Source organism: Callorhinus ursinus, unplaced genomic scaffold (genome assembly GCF_003265705.2).
Source record: "Callorhinus ursinus isolate GAN/ISIS: 27379988/994484 unplaced genomic scaffold, GSC_fseal_2.0 scaffold45, whole genome shotgun sequence".
Lineage (NCBI taxonomy): Eukaryota > Metazoa > Chordata > Mammalia > Carnivora > Otariidae > Callorhinus > Callorhinus ursinus.
This window is the reverse complement of record NW_027397107.1, coordinates 6,972,166-6,992,844: the sequence shown is the minus strand read 5'-3', so window position 1 is coordinate 6,992,844 and position 20,679 is coordinate 6,972,166. Positions and strand designations below refer to the sequence as shown.

Genomic DNA, 20,679 nt, shown 5'->3' with positions numbered 1-20,679 from the left:
CCCCCATTCAGAATATTTCCAATCCCTCCCTTTTTTTTTCCCCTTTTAGTAGAAACACAGACCCCTCTCTGTTCTTTCAACAATTAACTGAAGCTAAGTGACAGTCTCCTCTCCTAACCCTGGCAAGTTAATTACTAAGTTTGGAAGAGAAACAGTAGCTGACGACGAGGACATCTCTGGTCGGAGGAAGATGAACAGGACGTGCATCACGGGGCCCGGGAACCCCGCTTCTGGTGGCAGCCAGGCCTTCATCATCAGAGTTAGTAAAACAAGACACAGAGAAGCCGTGGGCTCCCACAACCCACGTGGGCCATCCACCCCGTGGCTCCTTTCCAACTCCGTGCTCAGACTCTGGTTACCTGGCAGCTTCACTGATGGTGCGATGAGAGAGCCAGAGCAACGCCAGGGCACCTCCCACTTTCACAGATAGGGAGAAAGGCTCAGACATACGTCATATTATGGTATTCCTCAGACACCGCAGTTTCACAGGGCAACCCCAAGCCTAGCAAGTTTATTGGCGCCATTGTTCTAATAGCATTTGCTCACTTTGAGCCTCTGTGTCACATTTGGTAATTTGCGCAATAGTTCAGAGTTTTTCATTATTGTTATTTTAGGACGATCTGTGATCCATGATCTTCGATGTTATGTAATGGTTTTGTGTGTGTTCGGACTGCTCCGTCCACCAGCTGTTCACCCCTCTCTCTCCCTCTCCTCGGGCGTCCCTGATTCCTACTTGAAAGTAGGCCAATTAACAACCCGACGATAGCCTCTAAGTGTCCAAGTGAAAGGAAGAGTCACACATCTCTCATTTCAAAAGCTAGAAATGATTAGGCTCAGTGAGAGGAAGGTGTGTTGAAAGTCTAGATAAGCCGAAAGCCAGGCCGCTCGCCCCAAACAGACAAGTTGTGAATGCAAAGGAAGAGTTCTGGAAGGACATTACAAGTGCTATGCCAGTGAACCCACAAATGATAACAAAGTGAAACAGCCTTACTGCTGATATGGACAAAGTCTTAGTGGTCTGGACAGAAGCTCCAACAGCCACAACATCCCCTTAAGCCAAAGCCTAATCCGGAGCAAGGCCTCACTCTCTTCAGTTCTGTGAAGGCAGAGAGAGGGGACGAAGCTGCAGAAGACAAGTCTGAAGCTAGCAGAGTTGGTTCGTGAGGTTTGAGGAAAGACGCCGTCTCCACAACATCAAACTGCAAGGTGAAGCAGCAAGGGCTGATGGAGAAGCAGCAGCGAGGTCTCCGGAAGCTCTAGCGGAGATCATTCATGAAGGTGGTTCCACTACACAACGGATTTTCAGTGTGGACCAACCAGCCTTCTGTCAGAAGATGATACCATCTAGGACTTCCACAGCCCGAGAGGGAGGGTCAGGGCGTGGCTACAAAGCTTCAAAGGTTGGGCTGACTCTATCGTTAGGGGCTAATGCAGACGCTGACTTTAAGCTGAAGCCTGTGCTCATGTACCGTTCTGAAAATCCTGGGGACCCAAAGAATTATGCTAAATCCACTGTGCCTGGGCTCTGTCAATGGAACAACAAAACCCGGACAGTACGTATGTTTACAACGTGGTACACTAAATATTTCAAGCTCACTGTTGAGGCCTACTGCTCAGAAGATTCCTGTCAAGATATTACTGCTCATTGACAATGCACCTGCTCCCCCAGGAGCTCTGACGGAGATGTACGAGGAGACTGATGTTCTTTGCACACCTGCTGATACAACATTCATTCTGTAGCCCATGGGTCTAGAAGTAATTTCGACTTTCAAGTCTTATTACTGAATAAATTTCATAAGACTATAGCTGCCATAGATAGTGATTCCTCTGCTGGATCTGGACAGAGTAAACTGAAGACCTTCTGGAAGGGATTCACCATTCTGGATGCCATTAAGAACATTCGTGATTTATAGAAAGAGGTCAAAATATCAATATATCAATATTAACAGAGTTTGGAAGAAGCTGATTCCAACCCTCGTGGATGACTTTGAGGGGTTCATGACGTCTGTGGAGGAAGTCACTGCAGATGTGGTGGAAACAGCAAGAGAACTAGAATTACTAGTGGAGCCTCAAGGTGGGACTGAACTGCTGTGATCTCACGGTCAAACTCGAACGGAGGAGAAGCTGCTTCTTGTGGAAGAGCAAAGAAAGTGGTTTCCTGAGATGGGATCGACTCCTGGTGGAGAGGCTGTGGGATGACAACAAAGGATTTAGAATATTACACACACTTAGTTGAAAAAGCAGCAGCAGGGTTTGAGAGGACAGACTCCAATTCTGAAAAGAAGTTGGACTGTGGGAAAGAGGCTATCAAACGGCATTGCCTGCTACAGAGAAATCGTTCATGACAGGAAGAGTCAAATCGATGCAGCAAACTTCACTGTTGCCTTATTGTAAGAAACCGCCCCAACCTTCAGCACCCACCAGTCCAAGGCAAGACCCTCCACCAGCAAAAACATTACAACTCACCGAAAGCACAGACGACAGCATTATTTAGCCATACTTTGCACATTTAACAGACTGTAGCATAATGCAAACCTAGCTTGTATATGCACAGGCAAACAAAAACATTCGACTCGTTTTATCGGGATACTCCTTTTCTTTCAGTGCCGTGGAAGGAACCTGCGGTATCTCGGACGTGTAGCTGTATTTGGAAACATTTTCAGAAACTCAAAGGTTGGGGTCTAGAACTTACAAATTCTTATGTTCTTAGTTCCTGGCACTTTGTAGGTCCTCAATAAAATTGAAATACATAAGTGAACAAATAAGCCAACCTACACACTAGAGTGAAGAGGGAGAAATATGTGGAATATATTTTCAACCTCAAATAAAAGATACCTTTGTTGGTCGTGCCCCCTGTAAGGGAAGGAGTGGATACAGAAGCACAAAAACATCAGAATTCACTACTAATGTTATTGGTAATCAGTAAAATACCAGTTTAGACCTATATAAATCCAGGATTTGAATGGATTCTGACACGGGCTGGATTACAGTTTCACCTACGTAATGATGAGCAAATCACTTAGTCTCAGCATTTTTCAAATACAAGGTGTTATATTGCAAAACATACCATAATTTGTGTGTTAATTATATATTGTTATATGACAAATTACCCCCCAAATTCAGCAGCATAAAACGTTTATCTCACACAATCTCTGAGAGTCAAGAATCTGTAAGTGGCTTGGCTAGGTGGCTTTTTTTTTTTTTTAAGATTTATTTATTTATTTTAGAGAGAATGTGCACACGAGTGGGAGGGGCAGAGGGAGAATTTTTTTTTAATATTTATTTATTTATTTATTTTAGAGAGACGGGGGCGTGGGGCAAGGGCAGAGGGAGAGAATCCCAAGCGGACTCTGTGCTGAGTGTGGCTTGGCTGGGTGGTTCCTCTTCAGGGTTTCCCCTGAGGCAGCAGTCATCCATTGGCTTGATTGAGGCTGAAGGATCCACTTCCAAAAGGTCTCTCTCACATGGCTATTAGCAAGAAGCCAAGTGGGTCTCTCCAGAAGGTTGCCTGAATGTCCTCATGACAGCTGGTTTCCCTGAGTGAGTGATTCAAGGAGGGGTGGAGGGCTGGGAGTAGAGTAGACGCAGAAGCCTAGCCCTGAAATGCCTTTTATAACCTGGGCTTGAAAGTAACCAGCTCACACTTCTGCTGTTTTGTCTTAGTTACACAGACAGACCAACCCAGATCCAATGTGGGAGGGAACGACACAAGAGAATAAATCTAGGAGATGGAAACATGATGGGCCCTCTTGGAGGCTGGCTACCAACAATGTGTCACTAACAAAAAAGAACCCAGATAATAATACCATGACAAGGCTTTCTTATTACTTGGAACTGCTATTTTATACTGTACTAACCATGCCTTTTATTTTTTGATGCTTTGACATGTTAGGACCTCACTGACCCTATAGGGACTGGCCCTCCCAGGGTTAGCTAATTCCTAGAGATAGCAAACGACTCACCTGGGAGTGTGCCTTTATTTGCACACCAACCAATCCAGAGCCAATACCCCCAACCACCTCCTTTATTGTAATCTTACACTCTGGGCCACTGTCTGGCTGCCCTAATACCTCAGAGCCAGGTATCAGACAACTAGGAACAGTCCCTATGTTCCAGAGCCCACCAAAATTATTCCCACTAGCCAACCTTGCCCTGTTCCTTCTTATAGAAACCACAATAAAGGGAGCCTGGGTGGCTCAGTCGGTTAAGCATCTGCCTTTGGCTCAGGTCATGATCCCAAGGGTCCTGGGATCAAGTCCCGCATCGGGCTCCTTGCTGAGTGGGGAGCCTGCTTCTCCCTCTGCCTCTGTCCCCTCTCCCCCCGCTCATGCTCTCTAACAAAATCTTTAAAAAAAGTTATAAAAAAAAAAAGAAAAAGAAAAAGAAACCACAATAAAGGCTCTCACCTACATTTCCCCTGGCTCCCCTACCTCCTGAGTGACCCAGGTGCTTCCCCACGGAAGCAAGGCACGCCATGCCTCCTGTGTCTAGAGACCTGTAAGGAAAACAGACTTCTTCCTTCATGACAGTCATTTCCATGTCTGTGTGTTGAATTAAAACAAGTCCTAGGAGCCTTAAAATATATACTTATGCAAAGAGCATTTTAGGCCTTTTTTGGAGTTAGAGGCAGGAGGGGCATGCTGAAGAACAGCCAGTGTCAGCATTTTTCACCTGACTTCAGCTCTAGTGTCATCTTCTTCCTATTTGGAATCACATGGCCCCTGGAAGTTAATCAGCTTCTGTTCAAAATCAGCATGAAGTTTCCGACAATTTTGGTTCACACCTTAGTGATTAGTCCTGTGCTTTGCATGAATTGGTCACACCAGGCCTCTCACTGCATTAAAACTTCTTCCATTTATTCCAAGGCATGTGATAACTTCCCCTTCATTCATGTGCCCTGTTTGGTGTTTGATAGGCAATCCTTGTGCACTAATATCAGCATGCCAATAAAACCTCATTTGCCAGTAGTTATCTTGCTTTCTTTCTCAGTTCCAAAAAGCCCCTGGTTGCTGCTTTGCAAAAATATATGGCGTCACGTTCATTCCTTCAGTGGCAAACCTTTGCTTCACTAATACCAAAATTAACCACGCTACTCTGCATCTGTACCTTTCTGTATACAAAATAACCTTTCATTTCAGCACCAAATCACAGTGTAATCTTTTTGAAGACATTTTAAATAGCATGCACACGGTATCCCCAGTGCATATTACTCAACAGGGCTGACGACAAGTGTGTCACATGAACATGTGACAACAGTGACGTCACAGTCACTGTCTAGCATCACTGATAAGACACTGATATTAGATACACTCCAATCCTGAAAAATGCATCCCCAAATTGATGAAATAAAGGAACACCTTCCGATGTAAGGTGCTTACCTAGCTTCTGGCCCCACAGTAAATGCTTAATACACGTTCACAATCAACAACAACAAACTCTCAGCAAACAAGGCTCCTTTTCATCCAATGTGTTTGGCTGCAAAGAGGGTCAGGGATGTTCTGGTCTTCTCAGACATGGGTCTGCCGGGGACAGAGACCGCAGCAGCAGAAAGACCCCACCTCAAAAGCCCCTGGTCTCCTGTGCAAGGGTTGGGCCTGGAGAAGGGGCAAGCTCATGCTTCTCGATCAGCAAGGAATGAAGAGGCACCATCAGGGCTGAGCATAGTCTCTCTGACATGAAAGAGGCATGAGCCTCCCACACAGACCAAGGAATCTAGAGAAAGGCAGCTAGCATTTATTAAGTACTTACTGTATTTAGAGCTTTAATACTCATTTAGTGCTCACATCAGCCCTGCAAAGTAGACGTCAGCCCATTTTACAGAAAAACTAGAACTCAAATTATTTTATGAAGCCCAGGGTTTGCACCTGGCCCCACTCGCAAGCCTGAGCTGTTCCCGCAGTTCTGTCGGGACACCACAGGTAAAGAACGAGTCCTACTATGTATCTCTCTCCTCCTGCACTATTTCTGCTTCTGATAATCAAATGTCGTGTGATGGAGAGAGTCTTCAGAATTTTTCTTTTTTTCTTTTTAAACAACAGAGGGTTACAACTATAAAGGGTATACACTGAGCAGATGAATGTTGTAAATAAAATTGCCCTCTGGAACATCAAAATCACTTAATATACTCAATTCCTTTCGAAGCACGTAGTGCAGAGAACTGTTATGCTGATTACCAATAATTATAATCCATTCATTAAGGAAAAGTCTCTAAGGGCTTCTACAAAGGAACACTTCATGGCTGAGATGGAGTTACTCGGTGTACTTGAAAATAATGAAGCTACTGTTCTTTTAAAAATTATCTAATTTAGGCTTTTCACTGATGTACACTGTGCTTCTCTACAAGGACTCTGAATGAAAGAGGTTTTGCTGAATTTAAATGGAGCCTTTCTCTCAAAGGTCCAGAGCGACTTGGCACTGATCATTGACATGCCGGCCCCTGCAGAGTAGGGATGAGAGGAGAGAGTTTCAGGGAAGAACTGAGATCTGAAAGAGATATCCCTGGAAGTCTCTGCTTTCCTTAAACATTTTGGTTCCAAAGAACTTGTTTCTCCAAAGATTCTTGAGATTCACTGGACATCTGTAGAGAGAAGGTACTAGAATTTACTGAGAGCAGCCTTAAATCCTTTAGAAACAAAGTTAATATGAACACGTAGGGGTTGTGAACTTCATATGGGTCAAGTGCTCCATGAGCTGAATGCTTTCTCATTTTAGTTACATCCTTTCAGGTACAAGAGGCCATCTGAGGTATGGATGCAGGGGGCTACAGGCAAGCCAGGAATCTTACATAAATCCAAGAACAGGAATCATAATTGGGCCTTTTCAAACCCAATCTAAGAAGGTACCCAGCCAGCTGGAATTTCATGACTCTTTCCACAGGGGACCAGTCTTCCTCTTTGCATCCATTAATTTGCTTTCAATTATAAGAAACAAAAAACCCAATTCGAAGTGCCTTAAACAGAATGGAAACTTATTGTCTCACAGAACTGGAAATCCAGCTGTAAGGTGGGTTTCAAGGTTGTGTGATCCAGTCAACCGTCTCCTCTATGATCCAGGTTCTTTCCTCTCTCCATTCTGCCCTCCAGGTCAGCTTCCTCCTCAGGCTGATTCTTTTTGGACAGGATCATGGGTGGTGGATAGTGGAACTAGAGGCTACACGGTTCCCCACTGACATTTTCAAAAGAGAAATGTTCCCCCAGCGATTCCAGAAACCTTTACCTCACAGTATCATTGACCTAAGTCACATGACATCTGTAAACTCATCCCTTCTGCCAACTGCTCTGGACCTAGTTCTAGTGCTGGTCACTAACAAGGAGTATAGGATTACCATGATTAGTTCAGACTGCTCAGGGCATGCATATCCCCAGAGTGAAGTCAGAGGTGTGGGTGGTGTGGGGAGAGGAAGCGGATGGAAAAAAGGAAAACTGAAAACAGTTCCTAAGTTATTGCCTGAAGTAAATGGGTAGACACTGAGGCCATATGGTAGTTCTTGAAGGAAAAACAGGTTGGGGGGTGGCGGTGGGAATCAAGAGCACTGTTTTGGATGTGCTGGTTTTGAAACACCTATTAGACATTCAAATGAAGATGCCATGTAAGCCACGGGGTATAGGAATTTGGAGATCAAGGGAGGGGTCAGGGCTGGAATTACAATTTTGAGACACATCAGCATATAGCTAGAATTTAAGACCTGGGGAATGGAAGAAATCAATTAAAGAAATTACATACAGAGGAAATGAAGTGAGGATCCAAGGCCAAGGGTTGGGGCACTTGGTATCTACACGTAGAACCGAAAAGAAGAAGCCGGCACAGGAACTAAAAAGCAACAATGAGCAAGGCAGGAAGAAAACCGGAACACATACTGTCCTGGAAACCAAGAGAAGCGAGTGGTTCTTGATAGAGAAATGAGTTATGACCAATGTCGGGAGGCTGAGTAGGAGAGGAAAAGGGGTGAGCGCAGAATTGGCACCATGGAGTCACCTGGACACAAGTTTCAGTAGAGCGGGAGGACTGAGGCCTATGTGGAGCAGGCAGAGGAAAAATGGAACGTGGTGGGGTGACAGCGTTTAATTTGGACAACTCTCCTGAGTTTTTCTGAGAGGGGTAACAGAGAGATGGGCGGTAACTAACGTGGGAAAAGAGGCCAAAGCAGGAGGTTTTAAGGAAAGAAGATCCTAGAGGGTATCTAACGTGCTGACAGGAATGACCTAGCAAGAGGAAGACGCAGGAAAGAATCATCGTGGGAGCGAAGACATGGAAGAGTCAAGAAGAGATAAGATTCAGTGAGCAGGTGGAGGGGTTGGCCTGCTATAGAAGCAGGGCTACTTCACTCGGGAGGAAAGGCAGGGAAGGAGCACACACGCCAAGTCACGTGGTTGATATGGTGAAAGATAAGGGAATTCCCACTTGTTTCTATTTCTGTCACGGAGTGGGGGGCAAGGTGTTCATGAGAAATGGGAGGAGGAGTTGTGAAGAGAAATGAAGGTGTCCAGCAGCAATTCCAGATAGTGGGAGAGTAAACAGATGAGGAAGGTATATGAGGACTGCTCAGTATTCAGAGGTAATGAAAGATACGACCAGGAGAGTGGATGAGTAAGGTGGAGGGGAGTACAAACTGAGCTTCAAAAAGGCTAGGAAATGGGCCCAGGGTCACAGAGCCAATGGGCAGGAAGGAGGGGATTCACAATGAGGCCCAAGTGACTTCACACTCCGTGCTCTTTCCACGCTGCGAGTCACTCAGGCACAACTGATCGACCCAGTCCAAGACAAAGCTGCAGGTAAAGTGCGTCTACAAGGAAAGATTCCTTGGGCCCCACAAACGTGACTGCTGTGGAACCCTGATTTTGTTATGACCTACAAAGAATCTAGGAGGATGCCTCAGTATTTCACCCTTCCCGATGCCGCCCAGGGATGTCATCCTAACCCTCCCGTTCTCCTTTGGATTACCACCTACAGGCTTGTCGGCTTATTTCCAGTCTCTAGTGCCCCTGACTTCCGGACTGCTAAACATGGTCTTTGTGAAATTCGGATTAGTTCTTCCACTGCACAAAACCCTAGCACCACGCACAAGACTCTTCTTCACGATTCGGCCACATTCCCCTGGATTCCCCCACAGCTGGTGCCGCAGCCCTGTTATTTACCATTCCACAGCCCTGACGGGCCTTTTCGTGCTTCTACGCCTCTGGGCATGCTGGAGCTCTCCTTGAAACGTTTGTCCTCGGCCCTGGTTCACACAACACACTCCCATTTATCCAGTTCCAGTGTCCCTTCACCAGCAGAGCTTTCCTTCTCCACCTCTCCTTCACCCTCCTCCACCATTCCCAGACAACCGCTATAGGGGCTTTGGCGGTTCTGCATTAAAATTCTCTCTGTCTCTCCTCAACCCCCACATCAGAGCATAGCACCTACCTGCCTCATACTCGGTGCTCAAATCCTGCGTTGAATGCTGAATGAGAGTGAATTTAGCTGTTCGATACCGAAGATGATGAAATGAGCTGAACTGCTTTTAGTGGGGCTCAGTGTCTCTCACATTTGTCACGTTCCCAAGGGATGTCAGAGGGATACAGAATCCATCTGCATCCATAGCACCTTTCACAACCTGCTCTGAAACCCAACATTTTGAGGCTGCTTTCAAAGTCAGAGGTACTGAACAAGCTTACTACATAAATGGTGGATACGTTACGCACATGAAACATAAACAGCCTGACCAGGCCGCTGGAGGACACCAGCCAAGACTGTACAGAAGGAGGTGGGCTGGGGCCCAGCAGGTGTCTGTAGGAGCTGTGATGGCTCAGTCGTCCAGGAACAACTGGTCTGATGTCTTCCGTGACGCCAGGAGCCTGCCAGCTCTCTCCCCAGTCGCTGTACATGCTACACAGCGTCTGTCTCTGCTGTGGCCAAAGAGAACCGCTCACTCCTCCACCCGCATGACACAGACGGTACAGATGGGAGCATGCTTCCTCATGACAATGTGCAATTATGCCCAGTTCCTCCAGCTGTAACAATTACCAGGAGAAAACCCCAGGGAAGGAAACAGTCCTGGCCGAGAACGCTCTTCCACACTGGCACACACCACTAAGTTCTCCCCAGGGTGCCTGCTGGAGCCACGGCCTCTGGCCCCTTTCACAGGCCTTCCCGGAACCCATGGAGGTGAAAAGCTTTTGGTGAGATCAGGACATAAGGCAATCATCAAACGGGATATATCTAAGTAAGAAAATACCAAGGCTTTATTATTCTTTTTTTTTATAAAGACAGCCCTGTTGTCGGCCACATGGAAGGATGTGCACAGTTCCCATGAGTCAACAAGACATCCCCGCTTCAGACTGCGTATACCATAATGCCAAAGCACGGACGCCAAGGGGCTGTCCCTTTGCAATAAAATGCAAAATAAGACAAAAATTAAATGGACTTAATTAATGCTGGACATTCCCACAGGGAAAAGACCAGAGGACTTTCAGTCAATCAGTAGTCGGAGACGATAACGATTCCATTAGGCTGAGCCACCTCGCTCCTCTCTCTGGCTCTCCCCATGTGAGGTACCACAGTCTGGAACCGACAAAGCTGGCAGCCAGGAGCTCTTGCTTCAGAGTCCACCGAGATAAACAGGGGGCAATGTCTTGGAAGACCAGATAATTGGGCTTTGGCGAGGCACCTACGTGCAGCAGTGTCGCATATGGAAGTTGACAACATACTCAGCATTAGTCCTCTGCACTGAAATAGCAAAAGGCTCAAACGGGTGAAAGGTGAAGGCAACAAGGCGTCGCACTGTGTGGTTGATGGGGCGGCCCAGTAAGCCTGCCTGGATCTCAAACTTGAGCAGACCAGAGTCCCGGGCATAGAACCTGAACAGAACAAGAAGAGAAAGAGAAGACGGTATAGATAGTCACCACCATCTTGAAACCTGCACAGCACAGGAATGCGGCAACTCGTTATTTAATCTTACAGTATCTCCTCTTACATCGGCCCCAGGTTACCAGAAATGCAAAACCATCTTTGTCTGAGGAGCTCATTTTATGCACAAGGGCATTATGAATTTTACCGTGCTGTCCTGAATCACTGGGTCATTTCTCTTTCCCAAGATGACCCTTAGTCATAGCCTTAACTACGGCCTCCCCGTTTCCAGAAAAGCTGCCCCAAGACTGTCTAGGTCAGGCTAGAAATGAAATGCAAGCCACATGTATACTTTTAAATTTCTAGGTAGCCACATTAAAAAAGGTAAAAAGAGAAAGGTGAAATTAATTTTAGTAATATATTTTATTTAAGCCAATACTGGTATCAAAATATTATTGTTTCAACCTATAATCCAGGTAAAAAAAAATTAATGAGATATTTCACATTCGGTTTTTTGTATTAAGCCTTTGAAATCTGATGTGTGACACGTGAGCATGTCTCAATATGGACTAGTCACATTTTAAGCACTTAACAACCACATGTGGTGAGTGGTTACTATCCAGGACAGTGCAGATCTGGGCCCATATGTGAGTTTTTCATTTTTAAGAATATATTCTTTCGGAAGGTCCTTCTTTTTCACACACAAAAACAAAATACTAAGTAGTTGTTCATTTTTCATCTAATACTTCCATTCATCCCCATGCTTAAAGACATTTTCCCATAAGCAAAATAAGTGTCCTTGGCTATCAGGAACTAGAGATGTTTAGGGGTTGGGGCTGAATTAAGGGAAGTCCAGAAAATGAAGAGCTCTGAATTACAGAGGTCTATAACTTCCCTTTCGGAAAGCAAACGTATGGCAGATATAAAGATATTCATGGCCTCTGACTCAATAATCCCATTTCCATGAATTTATATCCTCAGAATTTAATTTAAATGGAGGACATAGTGATATGGATAAAGACAGTGACTCTAGCACAGCTCCCATGTAAAAATGCAGGAGAATAAAGGCTCCGTGACAGGGGACTAGTTCAATCAACTGCAGTACATCTAACCGAGGGAATAATGTGCTGTCATTAGGACTGTAACTCTGAGGACTATGTAACACACACAAAAAGCAGGCTACAAAGAACGACGCCAACCAGGATTACAACAATGTCCATGTGAACATGCATAGTGACAAGGACTAGAATGGAACATACGATACAGGTGTTCAAGTCATGGCATTTCCTCTTCCAAAGCCTTTAGTATCCTCACATTTCTCATTTTAAATTAAAAATAAGTGAAAAACCCCTTTAGTCAGCAGCAATAGGCATTTCCAAATTTGTTACTTAGGTTACTCTCTTTTCAAACTAGAAAGGCAGGTTAGAAAGGAGAGGAATGTATCTCATGCTACCTTGACAATATCAAATGAGGCCCGTGATATCCTTTTATGTGTGAAAACCAGTCACCTTACCCACACAGTCCCCAACACACAAAGGGCTTGTAAGGTAAAGTGAGTCGTTTGAGCTTCTAAATCTAACTACCAGTTCACAGGAAATGTGCGAGGATGAGAGAAATCGTAAATACTCCCCCAGGGATGCAGTGAGCAGACTCCAGAATGTGGGCAACACTACAGGACAATTTCACTGCCAGGAAAATAAGAGGGAAGCAGAACCTATAGGATAAAATGGACTTAAGGGAGTGGCGACCAAACGCAATGTATGATCCTGATGGGAACAAATGGAACCATAAAAAGAATATTTACAAGACAGCAGGAAAATGTGAAAACTAGGTACTTGGTGGTCGTCATAAAGTTCTGATAGTTTTCTTAAGATAGAATAATGGTATGGAGGTTATATTTTTCTAAGTTCTTATCTTTTAGAAATTCATGCCAAAATATCTATGAGTAAAATGCTATAAAATCTGGGATTTGCTTCAGAATAATCAAGGGTGGCAGTTGGGGGGGGTGGGGAGTGGGTGGAAAGAGATGACAACATTGACCATGAGCTGGTAACTGTTAAAATTGGGTGATGGGTACATGCAGGTTCATTATACTCTTCCACGTTTTATATGTTTAAAAAAATAAATTTATATATTTATAATTTATAAATAAATTCTGTAATTTAAAAAAAAAGTTAACTGGTTTTTGGAACATGACTGCAATTTTCCAAAGGAAATACCATCAGAGGTGATTAACTGTTTAGAATGTGTTACACAAGCCTATTTAATATACAATGAAGCTGGATCATGAAACACTACCCACCACTGTTTCCATATGAAAAGGCCTTCCACTCTCCAGCTAAGGGTTCGAGGAACACACCTCCCCTGAAATCACCCCACGGGTGGTGGTGGTACCAGTTCCTCTCCCTAGGACCTAACACAGCACACAGAACAACACAAGCTCCCAAAACGGAGGCGGGGGGGTCTGTGGAGTGGACATTTGTGAGGGAAGGACTGCTTAGTTTTCAAGGTTCTAGCAATAACACAGTAGTCTACATTCCAAAATTTCTCAAGTGAGGAAGCATGAGTTTCTCCAAAACCTGCCTGTTCCCCCAAATTATCTCTGCTATCTTTTCTACTAAATAACATGAGGGGATAAAAGAATTTGAGTGAAATAAAATTAGAAAGTCTCAACTATAAACACTATTACGAAATGGTGTGTGGTTTCCTACCCTGGATACCTTTAAAAGGGAACAACACTTATCTGAAATTGGATGTTTTGCAAAGAGCAGAACTACTTAATTTATGAGACCAGTGCCTACATGATCAAAAGCACTCACCACATTATAGAAACAGCCTGTCCTTCCAATTCAACCCATGAGTACAAGTGGGCACAGTCACAGTGGAATGAGGTCCAAGGAGAGAGAGAGAGAAAGCAGGCCATCTTTAGCCCTTAGGCAGTTAGCAGCTGAAGCAGTGATGGTGTACCTGATAGGGTGATCTCCACAAGTCTTGGGTCGCTCCATGACAGACACCCACTTGTCATCGTAGCTGAAGAGAGACAAATCAAGGTAGGGGCTACCGCTGTAAGACTGTGCACTGATGGGGAGCTGGCCCAGCAGCCGGCGCACTGCCTCTGTGTGCCCTCCATACTTGGCATTTACAATAGTGTCTTTAAACCTAAAATAAAGCACCAGTGAGGAAGGCTGCGTTAGCAGGCACGCAAAGCTGCCTTGGATTTTAAATTGATAAAACATGTCTAAAAACAACTCATTCTGTAAATAGAAATCTAGATAGTGAAGGAAGTCAGAACTTTCATACATCCCAAGTCTGCCTGGCTACAAATATTCTCAAAAACCAGAAAATAGAATTTGAAGTGGGAACATTAAATTACTTTAGAAAAGTTAACAAAGACTCTCCAAGTAAGTTTAAAATGAGTGTAACTATTCTATGACAACACTTCTACTCAAATCTACTTCCCCCAAATAACAGCCTCAGCTTGCATTAGAAAGGAGTTGTAGAGAGCAGAGAATCCCGAGGAGAAGAGCAGCCTCTCTCTGACTCTTCTTGGGATCAGTTATAAGCCAACTTTCATCAAAACTTTCAACAAATTCTTCATCCCTCATTTCAAGTCTGGGAGCTAGCTGCCTGTACTCCCACGGAAACATCAGTATCTAAAGACCAGAAACATGGACACAGAGTCACGTATCTCACTTACTTTTAGTAATAACAACAGAGCAATTATTTCTCACAACTGGCATGAATACTAAATTTAATACCCTTTGACCAAGTATTTCTACTCTTCTAGAAATTTACCTGAAGGAAGCAATCCCACATGCAGAAAAATCTCTGTGCACATTCAATACAGCACTGTTTATGATAATGATAAAGGGACGGAAAATTAAAAACCTACTGGAAAACTAATTTTCAAAGATTACACAGTCACAGAGGCAATGTTTATCATAATGGTAAGTAAAAGAAACAGGCTACATTCTGTCTACACAGTATGATTAAAAAACAAAGAAAAAGGGGTGCCTGGGTGGCTCAGTTGGTTAAGCGTCTGCCTTCAGCTCAGGGCATGATCCCATGATCCCTAGGATAGAGCCCTGCATCGGGCTCCCTGCTCAGTGGAGAACCTGCTTCACCCTCTCCCTCTGCCTCTGCCGCACCCCCAGTTTGTGCTCTCTGGCTCGCTCTCTGTCAAATAAATAAAAGCTTAAAAAAAAAATTTTTTTCAGGCCTAAAAAAAGATGAAGAAATATATCAAAATGATAATTGTTGGTTTATGTGGAAAATACATTTTCCAGAGGCTTCCCTAGAAAAGGTACAGGAGAGGTAATTTTTTGAGAACTTTCATGTCTGAAAATGTCTTTGTTCCACCCTATTGGATATAAAATATCTAGACTGGAAATCATTTTTTTCACAGAATCCCGAAGGCATGATTTTATTGGCTTCAAGCTATCTGATGGCTTATTTTTTTTTATTTTTTATTGTTATGTTAATCACCATATATTACATCATTAGTTTTTGATGTAGTGTTCCATGATTCATTGTTTGTGCATAACACCCAGTGCTCCATGCAGAATGTGCCCCCTTTAATACCCATCACCAGGCTAACCCATCCCCCTGCCCTCCTCCCCTCTAGAACCCTCAGTTTGTTTTTCAGAGTCCATCATCTCTCATGGTTCCTCTCCCCCTCTGACTTACTCCCCTTCATTCTTCCTCTCCTGTTATCTTCTTCTTTTTCTCTTTTCTTAAAATATGTTGCGTTATTTGTTTCAGAAGTACAGATCTGTGATTCAACAGTCTTGCACAATTCACAGCGCTCACCGTAGCACATACCCTCCCCAGTGTCTATCACCCAGCCACCCCATCCCTCCCACCCCCAACCACTCCAGTAACACTCTGTTTGTTTCCTGAGATTAAGAATTCCTCATATCAGTGAGGTCATATGATACATGTCTTTCTCTGATTGACTTATTTCACTAAGCACAACACCCTCCAGTTCCATCCGTGTCGTTGCAAATGGCAAGATCTCATTCCTTTTGATGGCTGCATAATATTCCATTGTGTATATATACCACCTCTTCTTTATCCATTCATCTGTCGATGGACATCTTGGCTCTTTCCACAGTTTGGCTATTGTGGACATTGCTGCTATAAACATTGGGGTGCACGTACCCCTTCAGGTCCCTACATTTGTATCTTTGGGGTAAATACCCAGTAGTGCAATTGCTGGATCGAATGGTAGCTCTAATTTCAACTGTTTGAGGAACCTCCATACTGTTTTCCAGCAGTGGTTGCACCAGCTTGCATTCCCACCAACAGTGTAGGAGGGCTCCCCTTTCTCCACATCCCCGCCAACATCTGTCGTTCCCTGACTTGTTAATTTTAGCCATTCTGACGGGTGTGAGGTGGTATCTCATTGAGGTTTTGATTTCGATTTCCCTGATGCCGAGCGATGTTGAGCACTTTTTCATGTGCCTGTTGGCCATTTGGATGTCTTCTTTGGAAAAATGTCTGTTCATGTCTTCTGCCCATTTCTTGATTGGATTATTTGTTCTTAGGGTGTTGAGTTTGGTAAGTTCTTTATAGATTTTGGATACTAGCCCTTTATCTGATCTGTCATTTGCAAATATTTTCTCCCATTCTGTCGGTTGTCTTTTGGTTTTGTGGACTGTTTCTTTTGCTGTGCAAAAGCTTTTTATCTTGATGAAATCCCAATAGTTCATTTTTGCCCTGGCTTCCCGTGCCTTTGGCGATGTTTCTAGGAAGAAGTTGCTGTGGCTGAAGTCGAAGAGGTTGCTACCTGTGTTCTCCTTTAGGATTTTGATGGACTCCTGTCTCACGTTTAGGTCTTTCAACCATTTGGAGTCTATTTTTGTGTGTGGTGTAAGGAAATGGTCCAGTTTCATTCTTCTGCATGTGGCTGTCCAATTTTCCCAACACCATTTGTTGAAGAGACTGTCTTTTTTCCACTGGACATTCTTTCCTGCTTTGTTAAAGATAAGTTGACCATAGAGTTGAGGGTCCATTTCTGGGCTCTCGATTCTGTTCCATTGATCTATGTGTCTGTTTTTGTGCCAGTACCATACTGTCTTGATGATGACAGCTTTGTAATAGAGCTGGACGTCCGGAATTGTGATGCTGTCAGCTTTGCTTTTCTTTTTCAATATTCCTCTGGCGATTCGGGGTCTCTTCTGGTTCCATACAAATTTTAGGATTATTTGTTCCATTTCTTTGAAAAAGGTGGATGGTATTTTGATGGGGATTGCACTGAATGTGTAGATTGCTCTAGGTAGCATTGACATCTTCACAATGTTCGTTCTCCCAATCCATGAGCATGGAACGTTTTTCCATTTCTTTGTGTCTTCTTCAATTTCTTTCATGAGTATTTTATAGTTTTCTGAGTACAGATCCTTTGCCTCTTTGGTTAGATTTATTCCTAGGTATCTAATGGTTTTGGGTGCAATTGTAAATGGGATCGACTCCTGGATTTGTCTCTCTTCTGTCTTGTTGTTGGTGTATAGGAATGCCACTGATTTCTGTGCATTGATTTTATATCCTGCTACTTTACTGAATTCTTGTATGAGTTCTAGCAGTTTTGGGGTGGAGTCTTTTGGGTTTTCCACATACAGTATCATATCATCTGCAAAGAGTGAGAGTTTGACTTCCTCTTTGCCGATTTGGATGCCTTTGATTTCTTTTTGTTGTCTGATTGCTGTGGCTAGGACTTCTAATACTATGTTGAATAGCAGTGGTGAGAGTGGACATCCCTGCCGCGTTCCTGACCTTAGGGGAAAAGCTCTCAGCCTTTCCCCATTGAGAATGATATTCGCTGTAGGTTTTTCATAGATGGCTTTTATGATATTGAGGTATGTACCCTCTATCCCTCTACTCTGAAGAGTTTTGATCAAGAAAGGATGCTGTACTTTGTCAAATGCTTTTTCTGCATCTATTGAGAGGTTCATATGATTCTTGTTCTTTCTTTTGTTAATGTATTGTATCACGTTGATATATTTGCGGATGTTGAACCAGCCTTGCAGCCCAGGGATAAATCCCATTTGGTCGTGGTGAATAATCCTTTTAATGTACTGTTGGATCCTATTGGCTAGTATTTTGGTGAGAATTTTTGCATCCATGTTCATCAAGGATATTGGTCTGTAATTCCTTTTTGATGGGGTCTTTGTCTGGTTTTGGGATCAAGGTAATGCTGGCCTCATAAAATGAGTTCGGAAGTTTTCCTTCCATTTCTATTTTTTGGAACAGTTTCAGGAGAATAGGTATTAATTCTTCTTTAAATGTCTGACAGAATTCCCCTGGGAAGCTGATGGCTTATTTTTTAACATGTGAAATATGTTCTTTATACAAGTTTTTACAATTTTCTCTTTATCCCCATTGTTCCAAAACTTCATTTTTAAAAGATTTATTTATTTTAGAGAAAGAGAGAGAGACCGTGGGGGGAGAGGGGCAAAGAGAGGGAGAAAGAGAATCCTAAAGAGGTTCCACATGGAGCCCAACATGGGGCTTGATCCCATGACCCCAAGACCATGACCTGAGCCAAAATCAAGAGTCGAACACCCAATCGACTGAGCCACCCAGGTGCCCCTCAATGTTCCAAAACTTCATGATGATGTGCTTCAGTATGGGTTTTTTTTTCATTAGGTAGTTGATGGAGCTAATAAAAATTTAATAATTATTTATCTGGGGGCAAAAGCCATGATTTGCAGCACTTGCCACTTTCTGTGCTGTAAATCCTACTGCTATGGTCAATTTCAAGGTACCAACGTGACATCGCTGAATGTGGGGCTATCGAAAGATGAGCAGTAATGCTTAACTAGATAGTATTTTCACCATGAAGATAAAATAGATACAAATACACTCAAAAGCATAAACAATAGTAAAGTAACTACAAAATAATTTTTTTAATTAAGGACATGATTTTTTTTAAAAGATTTTATTTATTTATTTGAGAGAGAGAGAGCGAGAACACGAGCGGGGGAGGAGGAGAGGGAGAGGGAGAAGCAGAGTCCCCACTGAGCTGGGAGCCCAACATGGGGCTCAATCCCAGGACTCTGGGATGATGACCTGAGCCGAAGGCAGACCTTTAACCAACTGAGCCACCCAGGCGCCCCCGAAATAATTAATTTTTAATAATGACCGCATTTAGCAATAGCTTGCAAAAATCCCTGAAAGCTTAATAAACTGGCTCTCATGAGCCAGTAGGAGTCAGTTCTAGCACACCACTGAAAGGCCCTGCCAATCTCGAAATTTATGTTCTTCACGACCGGAAAACTATTTACGTTATTTCCTCCCTGTCATTCTCTCTACTGCGCCTTGTGGAAATAACCAGATACTGGACATCCTGGACAAATTCTCTAATTTCTTTTCATCTTTTCTCTCCCACTTTCCTACTTTTATCTGTTTATTATTCTATTTTCTTGGAGAATTCCTCAACTATACCTAACAAAGTTTAAATTTCTCTTCTAGGAATGTTTCTTTTTAAAGCTTAAATTATTTCACTGATTGCAATGTTGTTCCTTTATTCTTTCTACTGTTTGTTTTATTTTGGTCTCTTTCAAAATGAAGATTTTCCTTAAGTAACTCATGATCTTTGGTGTCCCCCTTCTGTTTTTCTTGAACATTTACTCTAACCTATACTGGACCACCTTCACTTATGTTTACTAAAAGATTACTGGAGACTGCAAAATTGCGCATTTTAGAACCATGTGCTCACAAGAAATAAAAAATAATTCCAACTTATAGACACATTGCATTTTCAATGCAGCAAAGCATGACAAGATGGTTAATGCAATGTTACATTATGATACAGTTCTGTGGGGGAAATAAAATAGATGTATGAATTCAAACATAAAAAACAATGTAAAATTTCAAATAGTATTGGCACAATTTGCGCTCTCCATTACTTACTTATTTGTTTGTTTACTTATTTGACAGAGAGACAGCCAGCGAGGGAACACAAGCAGGGGGAGTGGGAGAGGGAGAAGCAGGCTTCCGGCTGAGCACGAAGCTCTCTCCTTTTTATATCAAATACTGAATACCAAATTCCTATGGCATCTAGATTCCCCAGGGTTATGTTTTAAAGTGTTGAGTTGGGGCACCTGGGTGGCTCAGTTGGTTAAGCGTCTGCCTTTGGTTCAGGTCATGATCCCAGGGTCCTGGGATTGAGCCCCAAATCAGGCTCCTTGCTCAGCAGGGAGTATGCTTCTCCGTCTCCCTCTGCCTACCACTCCTCCTGCTTGTGCTTGCTCTCTCTCTGTCAAATAAGCAAAATCTGGGTGCCTGGGTGGCTCAGTCGTGAAGCATCTGCCTCTGGCTCAGGTCATGGTCCCAGGGTCCTGGAATCGAGCCCCACATCGGGCTCCCTGCTCGGCGGGAAGCCTGCTTCTCCCTCTCCCACTCCCCCTGCTTGTGTTCCCTCTCTCGCTGTGTCTCTGTCAAATAAACAAAATCTTTAAAAATAAATAAATAAATAAATAAAATCTTCAAAAAATAAATAAATAATAAAAAATAAAAGTGTTGGGTTATACACCGTAAACTTATACAATGTTATATGCCAATTATATCTCAATAAAGCTGGGGAAAAAAAGGCTTGTAATAATTTTATTTTTAAAAATCAGTATTAAATATACACTGAACATTGCATTTTCTGCAATTATTCAAATTTAACAGCAAAAAAATTTTAAGATCAACGTAAAAATTAATGTATGAGGATATCTACAGTTGATCAAAATCTTTTGGTGGTATGATACAAAAGTCTGAGGATCACAAAGCTGGACGTCCATCTTTCTTCTCAACCTTTATTTTCTCCTCCTGAGTTCCTACAATTTCACATAATTCCAGATGCATTCTGAA

The 20,679-nt window shown here is 43.2% G+C and overlaps 1 protein-coding gene across 4 annotated transcripts in view; it reads right to left on the bottom strand.

The window, feature by feature from the left end:
- Positions 1-3,248: 3,248 nt before the first annotated feature.
- DET1 (DET1 partner of COP1 E3 ubiquitin ligase) overlaps positions 3,249-20,679 on the bottom strand; it is a 30,294-nt gene continuing 12,863 nt past the window's right edge. For 2 of the 4 annotated variants that reach the window (XM_025893150.2, XM_025893153.2), the window contains 2 exons: positions 13,792-13,983; positions 10,193-10,835 (listed from right to left, as the gene is read on the bottom strand). In XM_025893150.2, coding sequence (XP_025748935.1) covers positions 10,646-10,835; positions 13,792-13,983 — 382 coding nt within the window. In that variant the 3' untranslated portion in view covers positions 10,193-10,645. Of the gene's footprint in view, positions 6,578-10,192; positions 10,836-13,791; positions 13,984-20,679 lie in introns of those variants that run through there. The other 2 variants (XM_025893152.2, XM_073882268.1) reach the window with 2 other exon arrangements.